The 23,627-nt window shown below is 40.2% G+C and overlaps 1 protein-coding gene across 5 annotated transcripts in view; it reads left to right on the top strand.

The window, feature by feature from the left end:
• Window positions 1-971: 971 nt before the first annotated feature.
• The window catches only part of GPCPD1 (glycerophosphocholine phosphodiesterase 1), a 74,825-nt gene continuing 52,169 nt past the window's right edge, over window positions 972-23,627 (top strand). Inside the window, exons 1-4 of one of the 5 annotated variants that reach the window (XM_077814113.1) lie at window positions 972-1,154; window positions 8,961-9,044; window positions 16,577-16,667; window positions 17,947-18,031. In XM_077814113.1, coding sequence (XP_077670239.1) covers window positions 8,996-9,044; window positions 16,577-16,667; window positions 17,947-18,031 — 225 coding nt within the window. In that variant the 5' untranslated portion in view covers window positions 972-1,154; window positions 8,961-8,995. Of the gene's footprint in view, window positions 1,155-1,635; window positions 1,700-8,205; window positions 8,225-8,960; window positions 9,045-16,576; window positions 16,668-17,946; window positions 18,032-23,627 lie in introns of those variants that run through there. The other 4 variants (XM_077814116.1, XM_077814114.1, XM_077814115.1 and 1 more) reach the window with 4 other exon arrangements.

Consider the following 23,627-nt stretch of genomic DNA (forward strand, 5'->3'; position numbering starts at 1 on the left):
TGGCTTTTAATAACAGGTAAAGAGGTATGAAAAGTCACCTTCCATCTGCCTGAACAATCCTTTAGTGGATAACCCATGTGGGTATTTATGTAGTCAAATCAAACAACAGTAATACTGTATCGGGGGTAACCGTGTTAGTCTGGATCTGTAAAAGCAGCAAAGAGTCCTGTGGCACCTTGTAGACTAACAGACGTATTGGAGCATGAGCTTTCGTGGGTGTATACCCACTTCGTCGGATGCATGGCCATCCTGTAGCAGCTATGCTTCCCTGTCCTGTACAAAGGAGGCTCAAAGACATATTTCCCTTGGCCTCAGCCCATTCCCACACCCAGCACCGGAACGGAAGTTCAAAACAGCCTCACCAAGAGACAATTTTTCCAGAACACGAGTGCTTTTAGGCCCTTTTTTTACAGGAAAACCGCCTGACTGGCCCCCCTAAAGGGCTCAGCTCCTTCCGGGCCATGACCTCCCCCTTCCCAGGTCCCCGCTCAGCTCCCTCCTGGCCCTGGCTGCAGCCGCAGCCGCCCCCCAGCCCTGCACGCCCCCCACTCAGCTCCCTCCTGGCCCTGGCTGCAGCCGCAGCCGCCCCCCAGCCCTGCACGCCCCCCACTCAACTCCCTCCTAGCCGTACCCTCCCCCCCGGCCTGGCTGCGTCCCTGCTCAGTTCCCCGCTGGCCCTAGCCGCGGCCCGGCCCCCTCCGCCCCCCAGTTCCCTCCAAGGCCGGGCCGCACCCCCCGCCCGGCTGCTCCCGCCATGCCCTGGCCCTCCGGCCCGGCTCATCACATCACTCCCCCCGCCCCCGGGCCGGGTGGGCACTCTCCGCTCTCATTGGCTGGCCGTTGCTGCTCTACTGATTGGCTGACTTTCCGAGCGCAGTCCCGCCCCCCCGGCCCTTCCTGCTTCGGCTCCCCTCAAACTCTCCGCCCCGCCGCGCTTTCTAGGAATCTTCTCCGCGCCCATTGGCTGTGCCTGTCACGTGGCCGCTGGCCGTTGCCGCCTCGCGCCCGGTTCGGCCGGGCGGTTGGAACCGGTTCGGCCGGGCGGTTGGGGACGGCCGAGCTCGGCAGGGAGCTCGGGCGGCGCGCCCTGGAGCCGGGGCAGTCGCTTCCGCAGACAAAGGCAGCCGGAGCAGCCCGTCGCGCTCAGCGTCCAGGTCAGAGCCGGCGGCTGTCGGGATGGAGGGGAGGCGCCTGGGAGAGAGGGGGAAGGTCTCTGACAGGTGGGAGCTGGGGTAGTGAGGGAGGGGGGCCAGAAGGGGAGCGCAGGGCAGGCGGGGGGGGTAGACGGGGTCGGGGGAGGTTGGAGGCGAGTGCAGGGCTCCCGGGCGGGGGGGGAGTAGACGGGGTCTGGGGGGGGGCTGGAGGCGAGTGCAGGGCTCCCGGGCGGGGGGGGAGTAGACGGGGTCCGGGGGTGGGGGGGGCTGGAGGCGAGTGCAGGGCTCCCGGGCGGGGGGGGGGGGGGGCTGGAGGCGAGTGTAGGGCTCCCGGGCGGGGGGGGCGTAGACGGGGTCCGGGGGGGGGGGGGCTTGAGGCGAGTGCAGGGCTCCCGCGGGGGGAAGGGGGAGATATAACTGAGATTGAGAATGTCAGAGTGGGCTATTGTTGTAAGTAATCACTTTCGGGGACATATTTAATTTTCCAGATATTTTCAAGATAAACAATCTCCTTAAAATGTTAGTGTTGCTGTTTTAAACCCCAGGTATATTCTGATATCATTTCTTGAAATAGTATTTCTGTTTCGCTACTTCCTAAATGATGGATTAAAATGTACAGCAGGATTTTACTTCATCAGTAGACTTTCTGCTTTTGGATCAGAAGTTGTGTGTTCAAACCTTGCCCCTAGCTTAGCTCCTATCTAAATGTTAATGCTGCAATGCAGTCTTAAGGAGAGCTGCAGAACTTGTAGAGGTGCTTACCTATGTAGGAAAGAAGGCAAAGTAAGGTCCTTTTCTCAGTCTGTGACTGCTCAGCTGGAAACAAAGGGTTTCAGAACTTTCTTTGTAAAGAATGATAGCTGTTGTGATTTGATATACTGTCTAACCTTGGCACTGGTTCTGATATCAAACGCTGTATGATTATTTCAGATTTATTTGCCTGCAGTCACTGTACTGCATGTATCTAATTTGTTAGTTTGTGATATCTTGTGTATGAGCAGAAGAGAATTCTGTTCTTAGTAGAATTAGCCTAATGAGTTTTTGCTTGAAATCATTTAAACACCATGTGTGATGCTGGAAGCAACTTATGTTGATATTTGGTATCTGAGGGCTTACTTCTGTAGGGCGGGTAAAAATTACCTCTTAGAATGTTAGTTAGTGCTTGTCTCCTTTTTGTTCCCTTCAGTACCGAATGTATACTAATTATATGTAAGACAGTAAATATGATTTTTAGCGTAGGTGCAAGCAGGGGGACCAGCAAATGCCTTGTGTAGACTTTCCCGTCAGTATGGGCAGGGAGGTGTTGATAGCATCCATATATTCTATGGATATTATAATATGGAGAAGGACTGCTTAAGATGGAAACATACAGTTTTAAAAATACTGTAATGTAACCTTCATGTGTATGCCTATGAATTTTAGATTTGGAAACTATAGTCACATTCTGATGTGATTAAGCAAAATACTTATTTTCTGTGGTACCAGTATTGTACACTTGATCTGTTTGGGGATTAGTGTGAAGTTCATGCAAATGTGCTATGTGTTTACCATTATTTTCATATGGCTAATTAAGCAAACTTTCTAGTGTAGTGACTTTAAAATTAATGAGTTTAAGGGGCAGATATTTAAAGGTATTTAGGTGCCTAAAGGTGTAGATAGGTGTCTGAAAATCCCACTTGATCCCCTTTTTCATCTTTAGGCAGCTAAATACCTTTACAAATCTGACCCTCCATAAATAGCAATTAAGAGAGGGTTTTTTTTTTTTTTTTTTTTTTTCCATTGAAAGATCCGAATCCTATATTGTAGTTTCTTCCTTCAACATAATGTTATGTAGATAAGTTTCAGGTTGGTGGAGCATGTGCCAATCAGAAGTTTCTGATGGTCTTTTGTCAGGTGAAAAATGTTCTCAGTTTTTAAGATAGGGAAAATGATATAACATAAGCAAAGCTTAGTTACAGGTAAATCCTACTCCTTTTGGCTTTCTCATAAAAACATAGCATAAGAATGGCCATACTGAGTCAGACCAATGGCTCATCTAGCCCAGTATCCTGTCTTATGACAGTGGCCAATGCCATATGCTTCAGAGAGAATAAGAGGGACAGGGCAGTTATAAAGTGATCCATCCTCTTTTGTCCAGTCCCAGCATCTGTCTGACTCTTAGGGACACCTGGAGCATGGGGTTGTATTCCTTACCATCTTGGCTAAAACCCACTGATGGACCTATCATCCATTAACTTATCTAACTCTTTTTGGAACTCAGTTATGTTTTGGCCTTCACAACATTGCCTAGCAACGAGTTCCACAGGTTGACTCTGTGTTGTGTAAAGAAGTACTTTCTTCAGGTGACCCTGGTCCTTGTGTTATGTGAAACAGTAAATAATGCTTTTTCTTGACAACATTCGTGATTTTATAGATCTGTCATATCCCCTTTAGTTGTCTCTTTTCCGCGCTGGACAGTCTTAATCTTCTTAAAGGCTCGTCATAAAACACAGCTTACCAGATATTGTTTAACTGCAGTGGGTAAGGTTCACCTAGAGGACCAAATCCTCAATGGTATAAATAGCCATGTTTCCAATAAGATCATTGGAGCTACTGCAACTTAATGCTATCTGAGGATCTGACCCAGAGACTTTAGTGTGTCAAAATCTTTGGGTTTTGCCCAATGTACAGCTAGATAAGTAAATTGTGTAATCTTGTAGTTCTACCTTTTAGTTCTGTTCTGCCACCAGCTGGAATTTTGCCTCCTTTCTTTACTTTCCAAATTACCAAAATGTTCGTACTGGATCCTTTTCATTAAGATGTAAAAATGTTAGTTTTCTTTATGCAGATGATGTGATACTCAATTACTCTGCTCCCCTTCCAGATACTCTGTAGTTTACAAAATCAACACTTCTTTTGGGTTCTAACAGTTCATCCATTTTGGATAGTGAATGGAAAGTAGCTCAGTCAATCTCCAGACTCAAAATTGTCTCCTTTCAGAATCAGAAAGGAATCAGTCAAAGTAAGTAAGACTCTTCAAGATTTGTAGTACTTGCGGTTTTTAAGCCTCAGCAATAAGAGAAACTGTTGTGACAGGTATGGCAATGTCTAGCCACATCCTTGGGAGACCTTACTGAATTAAGTTTGTCTTTGGGCTCCATTATATTAAATGCATGGCTTATGTATTATTTTGGGCCGAAATTGCGTGTAACCTCTCTAGGTGACATTTGTGAGACCTGGATGTTCAAAGGACTGTATTGAAAATGTGCCAGACAAGAATGGACTTCTAAGTCTGTAAATGTTAAATGGATTTCCAAGGGGAATACCTAGGGAGAGGTTAATGCAAATTCCCCACCTTCAATTACACAAAAACCCAGCCTTTTGAAGCTACATACATATCTGCTGAAGATTACCTGTTCCTGGAGACTGGTGATCAAAGTCCTGACCTGTATAAAGAAACAAGCTTTTCTGCCCAGTCTCAGTTCTGAATCTGAGATAGTTATGAATTTGTAACTATGGTAAAGTCACAGTTGTGGGCTTTGCAGGACTAATGCCTACCAAACGCCAAGATTGGTGTTAAGGATTGCCTCTGGTAAGCTTTTTAGCATGTGTGTAGATTTTAGTTCTTAATATTTTCTTTGTAATACTTTCACCTTAATAATAAATGTGCTTGCTTAGAAAGAGCTATGGGGTAACTTATAACTGTGGGCGATTATACGGGTCATAGCTTCTGGAGATACAGCAAAATGCAGATTCTAGTCTTTTAGGGAGTCTGGCTTGCTGGGGATATCCGAGTGTTAATCAGGTAGCTGTATAGCCTTTAACACCCTGGTCAGGAAGGAGACAGACACAGGTTTCTGCCCAAGAGAGATGGTGGCTGAACAGTTGGGAGCCTACAGTGGGTCCCCTTGGTGGACAACTGAGGGGAAATAAAGGTTCACTTACCCTGAAACTATGACAGCTGTCACAGATCATACAGGGAGCATATCCCATGCATCATACTTGGAGCTCAAAAATCTGTCCTTGTACACAGATTTAAATGCTGGCTCAGTGACAGCCAGTAGGCAAGCTGGAGCTGTCGTATGTTAGCTTCAAGAAACTCCTGAAAGCAGCTATCTGATATTCTAATCTAAATTAGAATTCATGTCCAGTCTGATGTTTGGTATGATGTTTGGAAGTCTTTGTATATACATCTCAGAGATTACTGCAGAGTTTAGCATGATTGGCAGCCCTTGCTCAAAGACTGACGGACGGATGGTTGTTTTAGGTCACTAGTGGAGTAAGGTTTGCCAATGCACTATCTGAGAAGCTTAAATAAATCTTGCCCTCAGTGACTACTGGTTTGGTGAGCATGGTTTGGCCTTCATTTTTGAGTGCTAATGTTCTGTCAACTTTTTTGAAAGGTAAGATTTTTATATATTCCAGATTCCTGTTTAAATATTTTGTAAACTTTAGATATTTCGTATATACTAATAGGCTTGCAAAGAACTGAGGTTACTTGACTATACTAGGAGATGCAGTTACACTTCTTGTCTAAGTGGAAACCTTAAGTCTTCTAGCTAATGTTGAGTTTGTGAGGGGAAAAATGGGTTTAACCAGAGTTTTATAGCAGCTATGCTTGTTTTTTCCCCTAAAGGATGGCTGTACTAATGGAAAAACAAAGTGTTCTTATCTTAACAGCTTTGCCATGTATATCGGGCATAACATTTCAGTGGTGCTCAATATACCAACTGTTATTGTTTCATTATAGTTCCTGTGAAAGTTGGAAAATTCAAAAGAGCACTATAGCAGCAGAGAGCTGTACTGGAGGTCTAGTCATGAAGTGATTAATACCACCTAAGCTTGGAATTAACAAAATGTTGACTTGTTTGGCTACATCCTGCCTGTAGCCAAAAATTAGACCAATACCTCGTTTATGCTAACAGCTCTAAACTATGCTACATACAGTCTTTATGGGAAACAGTTGTTATACTTAATTGTGGTACATCCACACTTGATCACATCTCTTCAGGGAGAAGCTCCTTTCTCTCTTCAGATCTGGAGATTCAGTAGGCTCTCCAGAACTCTGAGGATTGTTGCAAGTATGGGGAAATAGGGAATTTTCCTTGACCGCTCTTAATTGGCTAGGGAGTCTTGCATACCGATAGGGTCCAGGGCTTATAAAATTTGCATGACACCGACTAGCCAGAGAGTTAGAGTTCTTAGCCAGGAAACTCTTCCCCTTGCCTTGCAAGAGTTTAAAGGAATAAAATTAAAGCCTTCTGGACAGTTTAATTGTGTATTCTTTTCAAGACATATCGTGTTGTTCATCTAGTATCCCAAATATACACAGTGCTTTACAAATGCAGAATAATGTACAGCATGGATAAGGATTTTGATGCATTAATGTAAAGTTAGAGGGAAATATAAACTGAAATATAGTAACTGGATGCCACAGAGAGGTGTGTGCTAATTTGTATTGTATTCCATACTTGCAGGCATAGCTTCCCTTCAGGAACTTTCTTGAAAATTGTTTAGTCTTACCATGTTTAAGTATAAAAAAAACCAATTATAAGCCTGATATCATTGGCAAGAAATTCTACAGCTGCAGTACTGTCCCTGAAAATGTTCTGTTTCCTATCTGTGAGTGTAAAGTAGGGTTATTTTCAGGTGTGTTATCCTTGTGGAAGTTGAGGTAGTCTCTGAGGTAGATAGTTTCCATTCCGTTGAAGGAAGCTTTGCAAAACTGCAAATGAAAGTTCTTCCAGCCCAGGCTCAAAATCCACTCATCCACCCTTGAACATTATAATGAAAAACTAATATTCTTTTTGCCTGTCAGCTAAAAAGCCCCAACCCAATATTACCTGTTGGTAAATGAGTGAATAGAACTTTATAAAGCACTTAAATCTGTAAGGCTGCTTTAAGATCAGGACTTTGAATTCAGTTTTGAAACTAATTGGGAGTCAGTTAGTATAGCATAGGCATGGCCTCTTTTATATCAGCCGTAGCTTTGTGAGACATGCTGCGTCATTGTTGGAGGCAGTGTTATCCAGTGATAAGACATTGGTCTGGGACACCAGAAGTTCTGGGTTCAGTTTTCAGCTTTGCCAGATACCTGCATGATAGCCTTGGACAACTCACTTTCTCTCTCTGCCTCAGCTTCTCTTTGTGGGGGTTGGGGGCTGGGAAAGCTCTTTCCTGTTTCCACTTCAGTGAAATCTCCTCCCTCCCATATTCTCAGGCACAGAGGGAAGAGAAAGGGGTTGGGGAGAATAAGAAAAGAACAGGAGTGAAAGAGGTAATGTGTGGGGCAGAAGAGGGACAGACGTGAGTGAGGAAGGGACACAGACCCAAAGGGAAGAAATGTGGAGGACACAGAAGGAAGAAACTCAAACATTAGAACTTGTTTTCTGCAGCTCTCGGACTTTCTGCTCTGGGCTCTGAAGAGCTACCTTTCTGCATTCTCCCCTATTCCGTCTCTAGATCTTCTTTCACTCTGCCTTTTGGGCTCCTACTCAGCTCTGTGTACGTTTGCAATCACTGGAGGACCGGGGCTTGCCCTCTAGTGTTGTAACTTGAACATTTTTTGTTCAGTAACACTAAAGCTCTCAACTCAGGCATGCTGCTGTCATCATTGTATTACATAAACAGTACTTCTGTTTACAACTGGATTTTTGAAACCTGGTGTGAAGTGTTCGGAAATCAACTAGGTGGGAAGCACAGTACTAAAATTTCTTGCTGTATATTACCCTTTCAAAATTATTTTGGATTACTTGGCACTCCATTGGTAGTGCATTTACATACAGTGAATGCTATTTGCATATAGAAACATGGCCTTCATTGACTCTGAAATAATTATTTTATAAGTAATGGAAAAAGAAATTATTTTCACTTATACATGTCAAATTCCTAGTTATCTAGGACTGCCAGTGTTGTCACAAGGAACTGTCTTTTATTCAACTCTAAAATACCTTGCATATTTATGGAAGGGAAATAAGGCATAGATAATATTTTAATAGGCATAGCAATTCTGAGTAAATGTGATTTGTTTTTTTCCTGGCTATTAAAATAGGACTATCATCATGTTTTCATTGCTGCCATGTTATTTTGAGGTAAATGCTCTTTCCTCAAGGAAGCTTGATGTTGTGTTTTTGTAAATATTTGCTTTAGAGTTATGTGTATTCATAATTGGTTTTCTGCTCGTCTGCATTATTTTTCGTGAGTAGCTTTGAAAGTAAGAGTAGGGTTGTCAACCTTCCAGGATTGGCCTGGGGTCTCCAGGAATTAAAGATTAATCTTTAAATAAAGATTATGTTGTGTGATGAAATCTCCAGGAATACATCCAACCAAAATTGGCAACCCTAAGTAAGAGTAAAGAATAGCTTAAAGAGGCTGCTGCTTACCCATAGAAATCTATTGGCCATTGAAGGTTATAATTTCACTTTGTCTCTAATGATAAAGTTCCCATTGACTTCATTGAGAGCAGAGTTAGGAAAATGCTGAGTGCTTTAGAGAAATCTTCCCCTAAAAATATTGAATGAATGCTATTTCTAGTTGCACATATCAATCTCACTACTTTTGTTTAACACTTGTTAATCTTGTAGATAGGCCCTGTGTCACACTGACTTCCTCGCTGGCTGGACAATGGTTTCTTGATCTGGTCAGTCGTTTGCTTTGGTTTGCTGTGGAGTGGTCCAGAGCTCACAAGTACTGCCATTTGTTCAGAACATTAAGACCAATACTTCAGTCATCTACAGGGGGGTGACCAAGTTCATACCCTAGCTTTTAGTGAGACAGCTACAGATGCGGTATATTGTTACTGAAATACTTTTTTATACCCTCTAATAGGAGACATCAGACTTCCTTAGTCATTATCTGCAAGTATGACCCCATCTCAAGTTACCTTTGAAGTAAGAGGAACAGCAGAACCAGGTACAGAAATCACACTTGTCGTCATATACGTGTGTGTGTTGTAAAACTAGAAGAAAATCTTCAAGCCATACAGTTAAAAATATTTTTTTATTTTAGTTAGAGGGCAAAGAATCATATAATTTTGATACCTAGGATGAGAAGGTTCAGGAGGGTGGATTGGTAAAGAGGAGCTTTACCAAATAATTGTTCTTTAGCGGAGAGTTGGGGAATTAATTTTATCTCCTTTATTAATAACTTTTGTTTGAAAAATGTTAGCATACCAGAGATTTTTATATACTCCCTGAAATAGTCTAAATACTTCTTAAAATTAGAATTGTATTTGTGATAACCTTACTTTATCAAGTGGAAATATTTAGCATTAATCCTGACCTCAGATACGCAGGCATACATTGCTATGTTTCTTGGAAAATCCTCAGTTTGTGTATAGGTATGCAGAGGGTTCCTGTTGAACCAAATATAACAAGAGAATATGTTTTGAATGAGTTTGGAACACAGGTTAACAAATTGGATAAGATGGCATGCTGTTCTGATCAAGTATCCTGAAACCTCAGATGTCAGTTACATTTCCGTTCTGTCTCTAGCTGGTTTTGGGATGTTCCCTATGTCTGTGTCTAACCAGTGGGATGTTATCCAATCTTTGCCTTCAACTTTTTTCCAAAATTGTTACAAGCCAAAAGCAGACACAAAGTAGCTATTCCAGTGAGTTTCTTCTTTCACTTCCTTCTCTGATTCACAGACAAACACCCCCCCCCCCCTTCAATCAGTGGCTGATTGCATCTAAAAAACCAGAGTGCTTCCTCTGTGAGTCATTATATGATTTGCCACAAGCCTATCTAAGGTATTCATCTTCTCGCCCATCCTGGCCAGCCTAACCATACACACTCCCCTGTTATTTATACAGTTCTATAAGGCTTAAATTCACAGCGAACCACTCTAATAAATCCTAGAAGGCATCAGCAGCCATTCAATAATAAATCACTAAGATCACCAGAAGCCTCTCCCCCCTCCCCTTCTTAATGAGCATACTCTGCTATGCCAAACTCAGTGGAGTTCCCTCCCCTCTGCTAAAATCAGAGGTAAAATTCCCTTTCTTGGACTTAGTTCTCTCCCCCTCCTCTGCTGGTGAAGTTGAGGACTCAATAGGTGTTCAGGATGTTCCACTTGTTCCCTTTACATTCCTTTCATGCTGCAAATCAGAGGCCTAGTCTACACTACAGCGGAAAATCGATCTAAGCTACGCAATTTGAGTTACATGAATAGTGTAACTCAAATCAACGTAGCTTAGACCTACTTACCGTGGGTTACACGCTATGTGATGTTGACGGGAGATGCTTTCCTGTCGACTTCCCCTATTCTTCTCTATCCACTGGAGTACACGAGTCAGTGGGAGAGCGATTTGCGGTCAACTTAGCAGGTCTTCACTAGACCAGCTAAAATGACCGCCGATGCATCGATCACTGCTCATGGATTAAGTGTAGGCAAGCCCAGAGTAGTCCAACACTTTCTTGTGACTTCTTACTCTAAATTGAATATGGAAGCAGTTAGTCATTAGGTAGAAGATGCATGGAATCTACATTTCTGTCTTACTACAAAGATGCCACTTAGGTTCTAAGGTGCCACAAAGTACTCCTTTTCTTTTTGCGAATACAGACTAACACGGCTGCTACTCTGAAACCTTGTTTTGTGATACTTTTTGCTGTATCTGATGATAACACAATTCTTGCTTATCATGGGGTATCATAGGGTTTCCAGTTTCAACTTAAAATGATGAATCTAGACTCCATTACCAAAAATATAAATATATAAGTACCTTGGAAAAGTGCTTGTAAAAGAGGCAGGTAGGAGCCTGGGAGATGATGTTCTCTGTAGCATGTGATTTCAAAGGGGACATTTTGAACATAATTGCGTAGTAGGAGGAGGCGAGAAATGTATCAGGCCAATATTACTGCAGTTTTTGGGGCAACTGAATAAATGTTCGATATATCATTCTGCTCTTTGATTTAAAAAAAAAAAATGTAACGTTCTTTGGCTGTAATTAGTACAACAAGAAATACAAACTGGAAGTAAACAGGGAATCAGTCTACCATATGTGGTTTATTATTACAATGATATTGGAAAAATAATGAATATATAATAATGCCTTGTCACTAGTCATCTGTTAAAACTCCTTAGGACACAAACTTTCTGTCACATTTTAGTTAAAAATTAAAAGCACTAATTATATCTTTTTTTTTTTGTTTAAAATGATGTGTAATAAGAGAAGTAACAGGCTATTAAAACAGAAATATGCCTTGAAACAGAAACCAATGCCAACATCTTGATTGCTAAGGTAAAATTTATCTAAGATCACTAACATTTGTTGACGGTTCAAGTGCAAATGTTTATCAATAACCAATTGCGGTTTATTACAAAAACTTCAATTTGCAATAAGATTGAAGTGAGCATTCATTTATTTCACATAAAATAAATCAGTAGCTGTTGCTCAACAGAAGCAGCTGAACATGTAATTATGAATGTTGGCAAAGGTCCTGTTAAGAGGCAAATGTTTGGTTGCATAAGTTTCCATTGCATTTGTGCAAAAATTTTCAGCCATATTTGAGTATGAGGACAGAAGGGCAAAAATATACTTTTACCAGTTTAAAAAAAAAAAAACTTGCAATTTTTTAAACAGCTGTACAGGCAAAATGTCCAGGGCTTGGAACCTGAAACTCAGTATGAAGATATAGCCCTTGCTAAGGAGCAGTGTCTTTAATTTTTGTATTTTTTAAAAATGACTCTCCATGCTTCCAGCTTTCACAATCTATAAGAACTGTTTGATGCCTCATAGAAAGTATTTTGTTTAAAAATGATTTCTACTTGTATGTCATAGTTTTTGTAGAATTCTGAAAACTTGCAAAAATTAAAAATAATAAACAAAAAGGTAGAACTCCAAAAAAGCTTCTGCTTATTTCCTTCTTGTATTTGCAAGTTTATTTCTAAAGCAGCTAGTTGTGACATTGCTGTCCCTAGCAGAACAGACTTGAAGGTTTTTGTTTTTTTTCTAATCGTAATAGAAGTAGTAAACAACAAGGCTAGAGAAAATTAATTCCTTTTCTGTCAGTGGTTTTGCAGGGAGCTTTTCTGTGGGAAATACCTACAGGATGTGGATGGCATAAGAGGATGATTGTACTGTTTCTGTTGCCCCACAATACTGACATGACATGAGGGCTTGTCTTCATTACGGGGGTAAGTCAACCTAAATTACACTACTCCAGCTACGTGAATAGTGATGTAGCTTAGGTTGACTTACTGCAATGTCTTCACTGCACTGTGTTGAGGGGAGACGCTCTCCAGTCGACTTCCCTTACTCTTCTTGGATAGCTGGAGTACCTGGGTCGACCGGAGAGCGCTCTGCTGTCTGTTTAGTAGGTCTTCGCTAGACCCACTAAAGCAGCAGCTGGATCTCCCCCTAGTGAAGATCAGCCCTGAGTTCAGGGATGGGCAAACTTTTTGGCCTGAGGGCCACATTGGGTTTTCAAAATTGTATGGAGGGCTGGTTAGGGGAGGCTGTGTCTCCCCAAACAGCCAGGCGTGGCCTGGCCCCCGCTTCCTATCTGACCCCCCTCGCCCTTCTTGCACCCTGACCCGACCGACGCCCCCCCCCCCCCCCCCCAGGACTCCTACCCCATCCACCACTCCCTGTCCCCTGACCACCCCAGACCCACCCCCACCCCGACTGCCCCCTGTCGCCCCATCCAACCCACTCTCTCTCATTCCTGACTTGCCTCCTGGGACCCCTGCCCCATCCAACCACCCCTTCTCCCTGTCCCCTGACTGCCCTCTCCCATCCCATTCAGCCCTCCATCTCCTTCCTGACTGCCCCCCTGGGACCTGTGCTCTATCCACACCCCTGCCCCCTTACCGCACTGTCTGGAGCTCTGGTGGCACTACAGCTGCGCTGCCCAGAGCACTGGGTCAGGCCGCTGCTCTGCAACTGCAATGCCCAGCTGCCCAGAGCCTGGTGCCGCGTGCTGAGTCTGTGGGGGAGGGGAAACAGCAGGGGAGGGGCCGGGGACAAGCCTCCCTAGCCAGGAGCTCAGGGGCCAGGCAAGAGGGTCCTGCAGGCCAGATGTGGCCATGGGCCATAGTTTGCCCACCTCTACCTTAGTTTCTTTCTGCTGCTACTAGTGGAGAAGGGGCTTTTGGTATTAGCAGAGGGAGAAAGCAGGCCTGAGGACATATAAACAGACTTTCTGAGAGGCTTCAGCAGTTCTTTATGCCATTAAATTTTTTTTCCTCTTTATCTAGCCATTGTGTGTGTTAATTTATGTCAAGTCACAGCTATAAATAGTGATATATGAAATGAGAATCCTTGCATAGAGCATTGAGAGAATATGTATTTTAGTCCCACGTTAATACTTTTTTCTGCAGTATTCGGCTAAGGAGTGTTGCAGTGATCTTGAAAATGCTCTTAACATTAAGCAATTCAAGTTATAATATACTTCCATTTCTCTAGTGCCTTTCATCTAGGGACTTTACAGCATTTTGTAAACACTAATTAAGCCTCACAACACCTTTCTGAGGGTACATAAGGGATCACTACCTCTCCCATTTAAATATAGCCTGCTGTGTGGTAAGCAATAGCCAGACCTTCACACGTTTAGGACAAGAAATGAAGAATATTGCTAAATAAAACTGCAGGGGAATTTAGAGAGGCAGAATATAATTATCCAATCTAGAGATTGGCCAGTACACAGACTTTAACTTGTCTCTTAAGACAAGAGACATAGGATCTTTAATGAGCGTGTGGGACAGATCTGTGTGTGGGGGTTTTTTTCCACTTTTTCCCCCCCAGAATGAGCCAGGCCTTGAGCTTCTTAAATGCTTCAAAAACTTATTAAAAGCTGCTAGGTAGATTCGACTTGCTAGCAACCACTCAGTTGCCAGCAAAAAGTTGCTGTTATCCAGAAGTTGCTGAAAAGTGGAAGGCAGGTTGGCAAGGCAGTAGCCAGGGAAGAAGCGCTGGGACGTGCTATCCCTGGCTGCAGCACTACTAGCCTGCCTGTGTAGAGGACAGCAGTGGGGAGGGATGCTGCAGCCCTGCTTCCAAGGGTAGCAGGAGCACAGGAGACCAATGGAGCTGCACTGTACATCAACTTGTGCTCTCCAGTGATTGGAGTTCAACACTTCCCAGCACTTACTTTCCTTAGGGAGAGGTACCATGCAGCCATGCTGCAATGGCTCTTCCCACAGCCTGCCTTCCCAGCCCACAGCCACTTACTGCTTATGCAGGGCCTAGGTGTATGCAGGTTTGCAGTCACAGAAAGAAAGAAGAAAAGAGAGAGAACCTTTGGGATGGACTGAGCACTGGCCACAGGCAGGCTTGTGGGATTACAGCCAGAGAAAGGCATATCCCAGCACTTCAGTACTTAATTTGTAATGCTGGAGCTCAAGCAATATTTTTACTTTCATAACTGATGTGGCAAGCCCACAGGTGCCAGGGCTCAGCACTGGTAAGCCCAGGCACAAATTAAGCACTACAGCAATTCTTTCCCTGGCTGCAGCCTTGCAAACTTGCCTGCAGAGGGTGCTTGGCACATCCCAGTGTTCCTTGTGGGGCTGCAGCCTTGCAAACCTGCTTTCAGATGGTGCATTTCTTCCCCACCAAAATGTTGCTAATAAGCAGCATGCGGTCGCTGATACGCAAATCCCATTAACATTGATGTTAATGAGGTGGGATTGGTTTTCAGCAATATGTTGCTATTAACTGGAAGTTACTAATATCATTGCTATTAAATGGAATCTGCTGTATTTTAAGAGTGTTCCTAATGTTTTTACCTTAATATTAATCTACTATAACAGTTTCTAGTTTGGAATCTCTTGCCTTTGGTTGTAGTTGTTGGTGCTAAACAAATCTTTGCTGTAGCATGTGTTTTTTAAAGAATAGCACCTGACTTGCATTGATTGTGTGCATCAGTTACACAGTAAGTTCATTGTAAACCTACAATGGCAGATGGGTAATATGACAATGGAGAATATAAAGTAGGTCTGCGTTCTGTTTTTTCTTAATATTTTAAAGAAAATATTGATGCAAAATTTGATAGGCAAATACTAAATGGGACAAATTACTATTACTAGGACTGAACGACCTTGGTAACATCCTTTTTAAAGTTGTAAGTTTTGCATCTACCTCCAAGCGGCAATGTATTCTTTCCCAGTATGAGAATTTGAAATCGCTGCTGGAGATAGTGACTTGTGGCACAGGTTCACAGCTTCTATTAAGGCTTCCTGTGTCTCTCTGTAGGACTGGTTCAAGTTTAATAGTTGAAAATACCTAGCCCATTGTCATAACAGGTAGGTTAGTTTTCATTAATCCCATTTTTCTGATGCTCATGTTTTCTGAAATTTAAAGAACTATTTTCCTTTTGGGCTAAAAATGCTGCATGTTTGGTCTCAGCCCAAAGGTGAAATTAAGACAATTCCGTTTTTAGTGAGGGTGAAACACATTCTAATCCTGTTTTTACTTTTTAGGAACAGTTCCAGTAGAAATGGCTGACATTTGGAAATGTCTGCATGCAAATTGTTCTTAATGAAGGGGTAGTACTTTTCTAGCAGTTTTGGGGAGGGAGGTGGTGAGTAGAGGAAATGCTCAGTGAGGTTCTGCTAAAATTTGCAGCAGAGCCAAATGAAATCCCATCACTGTGTTAAAATTTCTGTGTTCTTGCATGTGTAGACTACTGCTCTGAAGTGCAACACTTTGCATGAGGGGCAGGAGGAAATGCTGACTGTGTAAACTACAAAAAACCCCAAACCTCCAAAAGTACTCTTTTAACATCAAGAAAAGGAAGAATGTTAAAGTTGTGCAGTTCAAGGATTCCAGGGGAAAATTCTTGAGATTCAGAATGTTAAGGTCCCAACAGAAGGATTAACCTCTCAACTTGCCCCTGTTGCATATCCATTTAATGCATGTATAATGTTGTACATATGCGCAACCATTAATTTTATGTTGCTTTTATATTCATATCGACATAAAAAGAACTAAATTAAAAAAAGATTAAGGTTGAAAAGTCAAATATTCAAGTTTGAAAATGCCAAAATAAATTAGCAGCCTGGTCTCTATCAGTGCTTTCCTATTCATTGACACCAGTTAAGGGAGACTTAAAAATAAGCAACAAATCAGTTGCTAACTATTGAGTGTAAAATTCTGCTTGAGCTGTCATTACGTATTTGAAATGAATTTCAAGGAAACTGACTTTGGAATCTGCCTGTAGCATTGTCTGCAGAAGCATTTGTGTGGTGGTTCCTATTATTTAGCAGTTACTGTCAATGGACCTGCCCATCTGTAAACTGGAGGTGAAGCCTTCAAGATGGAGATGAAATTTGAAGCACAGTCACAGTCCTGTAGTAAAATATCCTTTGTGAAACAAAAACTTGAAGAGGGCTGGATTGGGGTCTGTCTTATATCACAAGTTTTAAAATCCCTTCAGCCACTGTGTAGAATGCCATGTCTAATTGAAGACAAGTCCAAGTAATTATGATGATTATCTTCCTAGGAGAGGTTTTTGCAATATGTGGGAGTTGCAGCGCTTTGGGAAACTGGAATCCTAAAACTGCAGTGGTTCTTCAGGCTGATGATGCTGATGGGTAAGCTTTTAGTAATAAAAATACTGATCTAATACTTGCATTTTGATGCTGAATTCAAAATTCTAAAAACTATACACACTTCATAAAACCTGTTTTATCTAATCAGGTCTTTCCATTGTTTGATCATTTTGGAAAGCATTTTTAGAAAAAAGATGTTTACTAATGTAATAGAATTTGTAACTTACACACCTGCTATTCCAATTATGAGTGAGATCACATACTGGAGTGGAGTGGTAGCACTGCTCAGCAGGACACTTGCAAAAACTTCTTTAAAGTGCTGTTAAGGAGGATCTGTACTAAAAACTTCTGTTGCTGTGACTGTAAACTGATAATAAGAGAAGTTTTTTGTGTACTTATGAAATGGGGGAATATCAAACCCTAACACTTGTGTTGCATAAGTTTTTTTTTAAATGGTTTAGTATGGGAATAAATACTGCAGGAAGAGTCAACCAGTTTCTTAAAATTACACTATGTTGCTTATTTTTCTCTGATTTGGGGAATAGCATGCCCAGAATCTGTTCCTAACTCTGCCAATGACTCTGTGGGACCTTATTCATTTAACTGTTCCTCATTTTCACCTGTCTGTAAAATGAAGATAAATTGTTTTTCCTTACTTTGTAAAGCACCTCAGATCTACTGATGAAAGGCACAATAGAAGTGCTATGTATTTTATTATTTTACTTGATGCATGCTTAACTAAGTCAACTAGAAGAGAACTTTTTGTGATTTTTTTACAGTTTATTTTACAAGATGTATAAGAACATGCACTTATGTCTGAGATCACAATCAAGTTTCAAAGCTTCTTATATTTAATGGAATAGCTGACAGTGCTGCATATTTGTATTACCACAACATTCTAGATGTGGCCTTTTTCTAAATGGCTGGCTGACTCTCACTACTGCAGCATTGATAATAGATGGTTGTAGCAATAAAATCATACTGCAACTTCATTATAAATTTTGTAAAATGCTTTCAGCCTCTCAAACCATTTTAGAGGGCTGTTACATAAGTTCAGAACTGCTATTCAAGTTTCAAGAATGGTAGCCTAGTGTATTTGTGAATGTTTCTTTTCCTAACTTACTTTAAAGAAAGAAAACAAACAAACAGCCCTGGTGCTTTTTTTTAAGAGGTAGCAAGAAATGTACTTAAATCATATTTTTCCAAAGCCATATTTGTATACTTACCTGTTTCTATACAACTTTTAGTTTTGGGCTAACGATAACATTTTTTGAAAACCTTCATGTAACCAAATACTTTTAAAAAAACTATTTTTCTGCAGTATATTATGGAAAACTACTGTTGAACTTACTAGAGGAGTTGCTGTTCAGTATCGATATTTTAAAGGGTGCTTCTTAGGACCCAAGGTATGTATAACTTTTTTTAAGCTGGTGTTTTTTTGAACTGTAATACTTTAACTCATAAGGAGTATGTCTTATGACTCCAGCAAAATAATATAATGGACACAAACTTAGTCTGCGACAACTTACTGTTACTAAATGGAGTTTGTTACTTTAATCATTCCTACCACCCTGTCCCACAACTGCTGGTTTTTGTTCCTCCAATAAAAATGCGTGAGGATCATGCAGAGCTTAAATACATACAAAATCCATCATAAGTTCAGGTCATCTTTATCTGTTGTCACTAGAAGTAATCATTAAAAGCCAGAAACTTTATTACAAAAGGTAAGAGTATTGCATCATAATAATGTAAATGTGTAATAGCAGAAGAAAATTATTGGTAATTTAAGTAAACATGCTAAAATTCTGCTTTACTGGGCTGTCTTTAATATTTACATTTTTCATAAAACATTAAATTTTAACTGCCTCTTAACTGCTTTCATTTAAAAAAGCCAAAAAAGAGAGAGCATTCCAATATTTTCTACGGTTCCTAAGTACGCATTTGCATGAGTTATACACCTGCAGTTTTTATGTGGATTCATACTGAAGATGCATGTGAGTAGGAGTTAGAAGGCAGCATACTCATCTGTGGATACCAAGCTCTTCTTGGGATTAAGGATAGGAGAGCTCCAAGGAGATGATCTGATCATATAGTCGTGTGGGGAAAATGAACAGCTACTGTTTAGCTGCATTTTCCTAGAAGCCACCATACTGAAGAAGAGTGGTCCAGTAAACCCACCCAACTGTCTTTTGCACCTATTACGTCTACAAATATATTGTAGTTCTTCTCTAGGGCCCAATTCATTATCAATTATATGACTTCATTAGTAAGTAAATACGTAGAAGAGCTGCAGAATCGTGCATCCTCTTTGTATAGCTCAAATATTTTAAATTATTTCATGGCTAATAAGTCTAAAAATTGACTGGTCTTGGTTTTCATTTTTTTGGAGATGGGGAAAATTTCTTTCTTGAGTTGAAAATATATTTGGAAAATACATTTATTAAAATTCTCAGTAACATTACTTATTTGACACATGCTCTAAAAGATGGTGTTACTTTATCAGTTCCAGCATGTGAAATCAGCTAATCTTAAACTGAGACTTAAAACAGATATTTGTGAAATATTCTAGGGGCATAAGAGGAGGGTACAGTGATGGTTTTTTTCAAGGTGAGAAACTTATAAACGGGGACTCCTGTCAAGGTAGGTCAGTTTTAAGGCCTAACAAGTCGGATAGTTGTTCAGATACCCCAATATTTAAAATGTAAGCAGTAACAACTGGGGGAGAAAGCATACTTAGCTTAAAAGAAAATTGGCAAGAAATTTTTTGCTAGTGAAACATTTTCCCTTGTAATATTTGCAAAAGTTCACAGTATATATTGGTGAGTGTGTTTCTTTAAGTAGGTGCTCTGTATCGTGCACGCTCTATGTACCGTGTGATGCAGAGGCTGCCAAGGTAAGTATGAATTTTATGGAATAGCAGAGTAAATAGCTACTGTATATAAAAACCCATATAAATAGCCATAGTGAGATAACTATCCACCTACAAAGTTTAAATTGCACCTTGTTATAAACACCTGACTTAATTTTTTAATAAAATTGGTTTCTGTGTCTAGAAGTGCTTTTCTAGTGGCTTGGCCCTTTTTTAGTTCTTGAGTTGTTTATGGATATAGGAAAGATCAGTTTAAGAACAAAATAAAAAATACAACACAAATGAACCAAGTATACAGAAAACCTAAGGAGATGAAATCTTAATTATCTAATAACTAAGAACTATGTTTTTAATATAATTTGAGATTCAAAACACTTTTCAATCACTGGACTGTATTATATATTTCCTGCTGTTTTATTTAGTACTCTTGGTTAACTTCTAAATTTGAAACTTATTATCTGTACAGTTGCACTAACACAAAATTTAGTAAGGGTCTGAAAGGTACTTCATATATCTTGAACTTTTAATCTATCTGAATAATCACTGAAATATCTGTATGCTAATCCTTCATCTAATAAACAAATTAGGGGGTTAAGTATCTCGAAATACGTTTTGGAAAAAGTAGTTTTGTAGTCCTATAATAAAGTTTCAGTTTGTAAATTTATAAACATGCATTAGAATAAAAAATGCTAAAGACAAACCCAGTTTAAATATGTAAAGTGGTTAGTAGTTCTGTTTCACATTTCTTCATGAACTGAGGGTTCCGCATATGCTTGAAACAGAACATCATATTGATATATATGTGAATATTAGCTAAACTAGAGGCCACAGACATAAGGGCTAATAGAGGAAACTGACCACTTTCACCTATCTAGAAACAAAATACTAATACAAATGAGAAGCTGAAAATTTTAGCACAGCAAAATATGCTTTATAATCAGAACATAAGAATGGCCATACTGGGTCAGACCAAAGGTCAATCCAGCCCAGTATCCTGTGTGCCGACAGCGGCCAATGCCAGGTGTCCAAGAGAGAGTGAACCTAACAGGTAATGATCAAATGATCTCTCTCTCCTGCCGTCCATCTCCACCCTCTGACAAACAGAGGTTAGGGACACCATTCCTTACCCATCCAGGCTAATAGCCATTAATGGACTCAACCTCCATGAATTTATCTAGTTCTCTTTTAAACCCTGTTATAGTCCTAGCTTTCACAGCCTCCTCAGGCAAGGAGTTCCACAGATTGATTATTTGCTGTGTGAAGAAGAACTTCCTTTTATTTGTTTTAAACCTGCTGCCCATTAATTTCATTTGGTGGCCCTTAGTTCTTATATTATGGAAACAAGTAAATAACTTTTCCTTATTCACTTTCTCCATACCACTCATGATTTTATATATTCAATCACATCCCCCTTTAGTCTCCTCTTTTCCAAGATGAAAAGTCCTAGCCTCTAATCTCTCCTCATAATAATCTCAGTATTCAAATTCAAGAAGAAATAAGTTGAAAAATCCTGTCCCTCAATCTTGTAAATTGTCATTTTGGGTAGTATCTCTGACTGGTTTTATTTCACTTGAAAATATGCTGTCAAATTAAAAGGACAGTTTATATTTAAGTATTTATAAATAATAACTGTCTTGGGTTGTTTTAAGATTTGCTACCATCTTCCCCCCCCTTATTTATAAATATAAACAAATTCATGAATATGAATTATTTGTGTACAGTTAAGGCATGTCTTGGCTGCATTAATGAAAGACAGCACATCCATGCAGAAGGAAAAAAGCTTTTAATGAATTCTAGATACCTTTTGCAATAGCTTTTATGTATCTTGTGCATTTTTGTGAACAAATGGTTACATACAGTTAGAAGCAAAGTATTACTAGATATTTCTGCTATTTTGTACAAGCTGAGCTTTTTTCTTCAAACGTATATATGTCTTTTAAAGATATACTCACTTATTGCGATTACTTTGCTTCAAAGTTCTATTTTTATGAAGTTCCTTATTTGGGCAGGTTGCTTCTGCAGGGGAAAAAAAAAACTGTTGGAAAAAAAAATAACAATCCTGTCTGGAACATGTCATGCATGTATATTATACATAAATTAAATATACTATACTATTAAGTATGGCTTTTAAAAGCTCATTGTGGTGAATAAAGAATAAATAAAATACATAAACTCTTGACCTTTATTTAATATTTTCCTTCCAGTAAATAAGCTTGCACATTTTAGGGAATTTCCTTCAAAGAAATATACAGTGACTAAGCCACCAGTGGGTGTAGCAAAGCTTTGAAAACTTGGCATCACTCTTCATTCACTTTTTTAAATATTGGCAGAATACCATTTGATATATTCATGGGGATTTTAACAGAGCTTTGTATTTTCTTAAAATTTTCTAGTAATAAAAACACTCCAAAGATGAATCTTGGGTTCACGCTCTGCATTTACTAGCAGAGTACCCTAGCAAAATCCTTTGGCTGTCAGTCAGTAGCAGGCTAGCAACTTCTAGTTTCTGCCTAACTGCTAGCAATGAGGGGGTTCTCCACTTTACTGTGGTACAGCAGTAAGTTGTGTGTTAAATCGTTACTACTTGAAAATGTTTCAGGCAACAGAAAATACTAGGCTAACTAGTTTTCAGTGTTAGGTAACTTAAATGTGTGTTCTAGAGTCTTTGTGCCTTGTGAAGTCAGCTACCCTTTGAGCTTTCAGATTTTGTGCCAGTGCTGGTTGATGTGCTCAAATATGGTCTATCAGAGCGGTATAAAAACCTAGGTAGATGGACCTCGTTGTTAAAAGTCATACTTTAGTCTTCTAAGGCTCTTGTGCTCTTACCCAGCTTTTATATGGCACATAGGTTCCATTTTGAGAATCTTGGACTTACGGTGTGCATGTGAAATGCCCATTTAGGCACCTGGCATTACACTTGCACAGATTCCATTGGTGAGTTCTTCAGGGCAGAGACTGACTTCCTTTGTTCATACCCTGCTATCATTGTTTGTTTTTTAGCTTTTGGAGAGGTCACTGGGCTACTTGATGGGAGCAGCTGTGGCACCTGCCTCCCTGCTGGCAGACATAATTTTCACTGTGGGAATCCAGAGTGTGTGTGTCAGCCAGAAGCGTGTGGGTCTGTTATAAGAAAACAGGGAAGAAACTTGACTTCACATTCTTTTCAACTTACTCATATTTTAGGCAATTCTGTTTTCCCTTTCCCTCTATTATCCTTGCAATTGTGATCTCTCTCTCTCTCTCTCTCTGTGTACTGTTAATTAGCATAACATTACCAAAAGAGAGATTAATAATGTAATATTGTGTTATAACTAGATGTATTCTACCTTTTTAAAGCATCAAGTGCTAAATAACTTTGGGTATGTATTTTGCATGAAGTGGCTTTGGGTGGGGTATATGCAGCTTTGAGCTAAATGGGACCTTGGCATTTCTTTTTAGCAGTGATACAGAGATCAAGCCTAAATTTACTGAATACTTTTAAATCTTTGGCTTTTGGGGTCACCTAATGCAAAAACCTTAATAGATTACATATCCTTTACATAATATCAGGAAGTCCCAGCTGGTGCTAAAAAATTGATACTGAGCCATAAATATTCACAATGTTCAGATATTTTGATTATTACTGTTGGATTTTAAGTTTGTCTGAATTTTCCATTTTTTTATCAGCAAATTAAGTTGTTTCTGTTAATCCGAAACAAAATAAATGTTTTCGTCTTTTTTTAACTCTGCTGAGACGAAACTGGTGTTGGAGCTTATGATGCCTTGTAAGAGAAGGGACAATGTAGGCTTGATGAAATCTAGAGTGGCTTCTTAGCCAAAAATACCAGGATGGTGAACCCTGGAGATAGCTAACAGCACTTCCTGTAGAAAATGGTAACCATGTATTGATAGGGGAAGTAGATAATTTAAGAAAAAAAGGGCAGAAAAATAACTTTAGTCATTAAGTCCCATTCAGTACAGATTATCCAGAGACTTGGGCCCAACAAAGTCTCAGTTCCTGCTTCTGCAGCCAGCCAAATGATTCATTAAAAGCTCTAACTTAGAAAGCATTTTTAAAGTTCTGTTGATCCTCGCAACAGAGAAACTATCATTGTTCTCAATATCTAACTGGCTTTCTACTAGATTCACTAAAA

The sequence above is a fragment of the Eretmochelys imbricata genome, chromosome 3 (genome assembly GCF_965152235.1).
Source record: "Eretmochelys imbricata isolate rEreImb1 chromosome 3, rEreImb1.hap1, whole genome shotgun sequence".
Classification (NCBI taxonomy): Eukaryota; Metazoa; Chordata; order Testudines; family Cheloniidae; genus Eretmochelys; species Eretmochelys imbricata.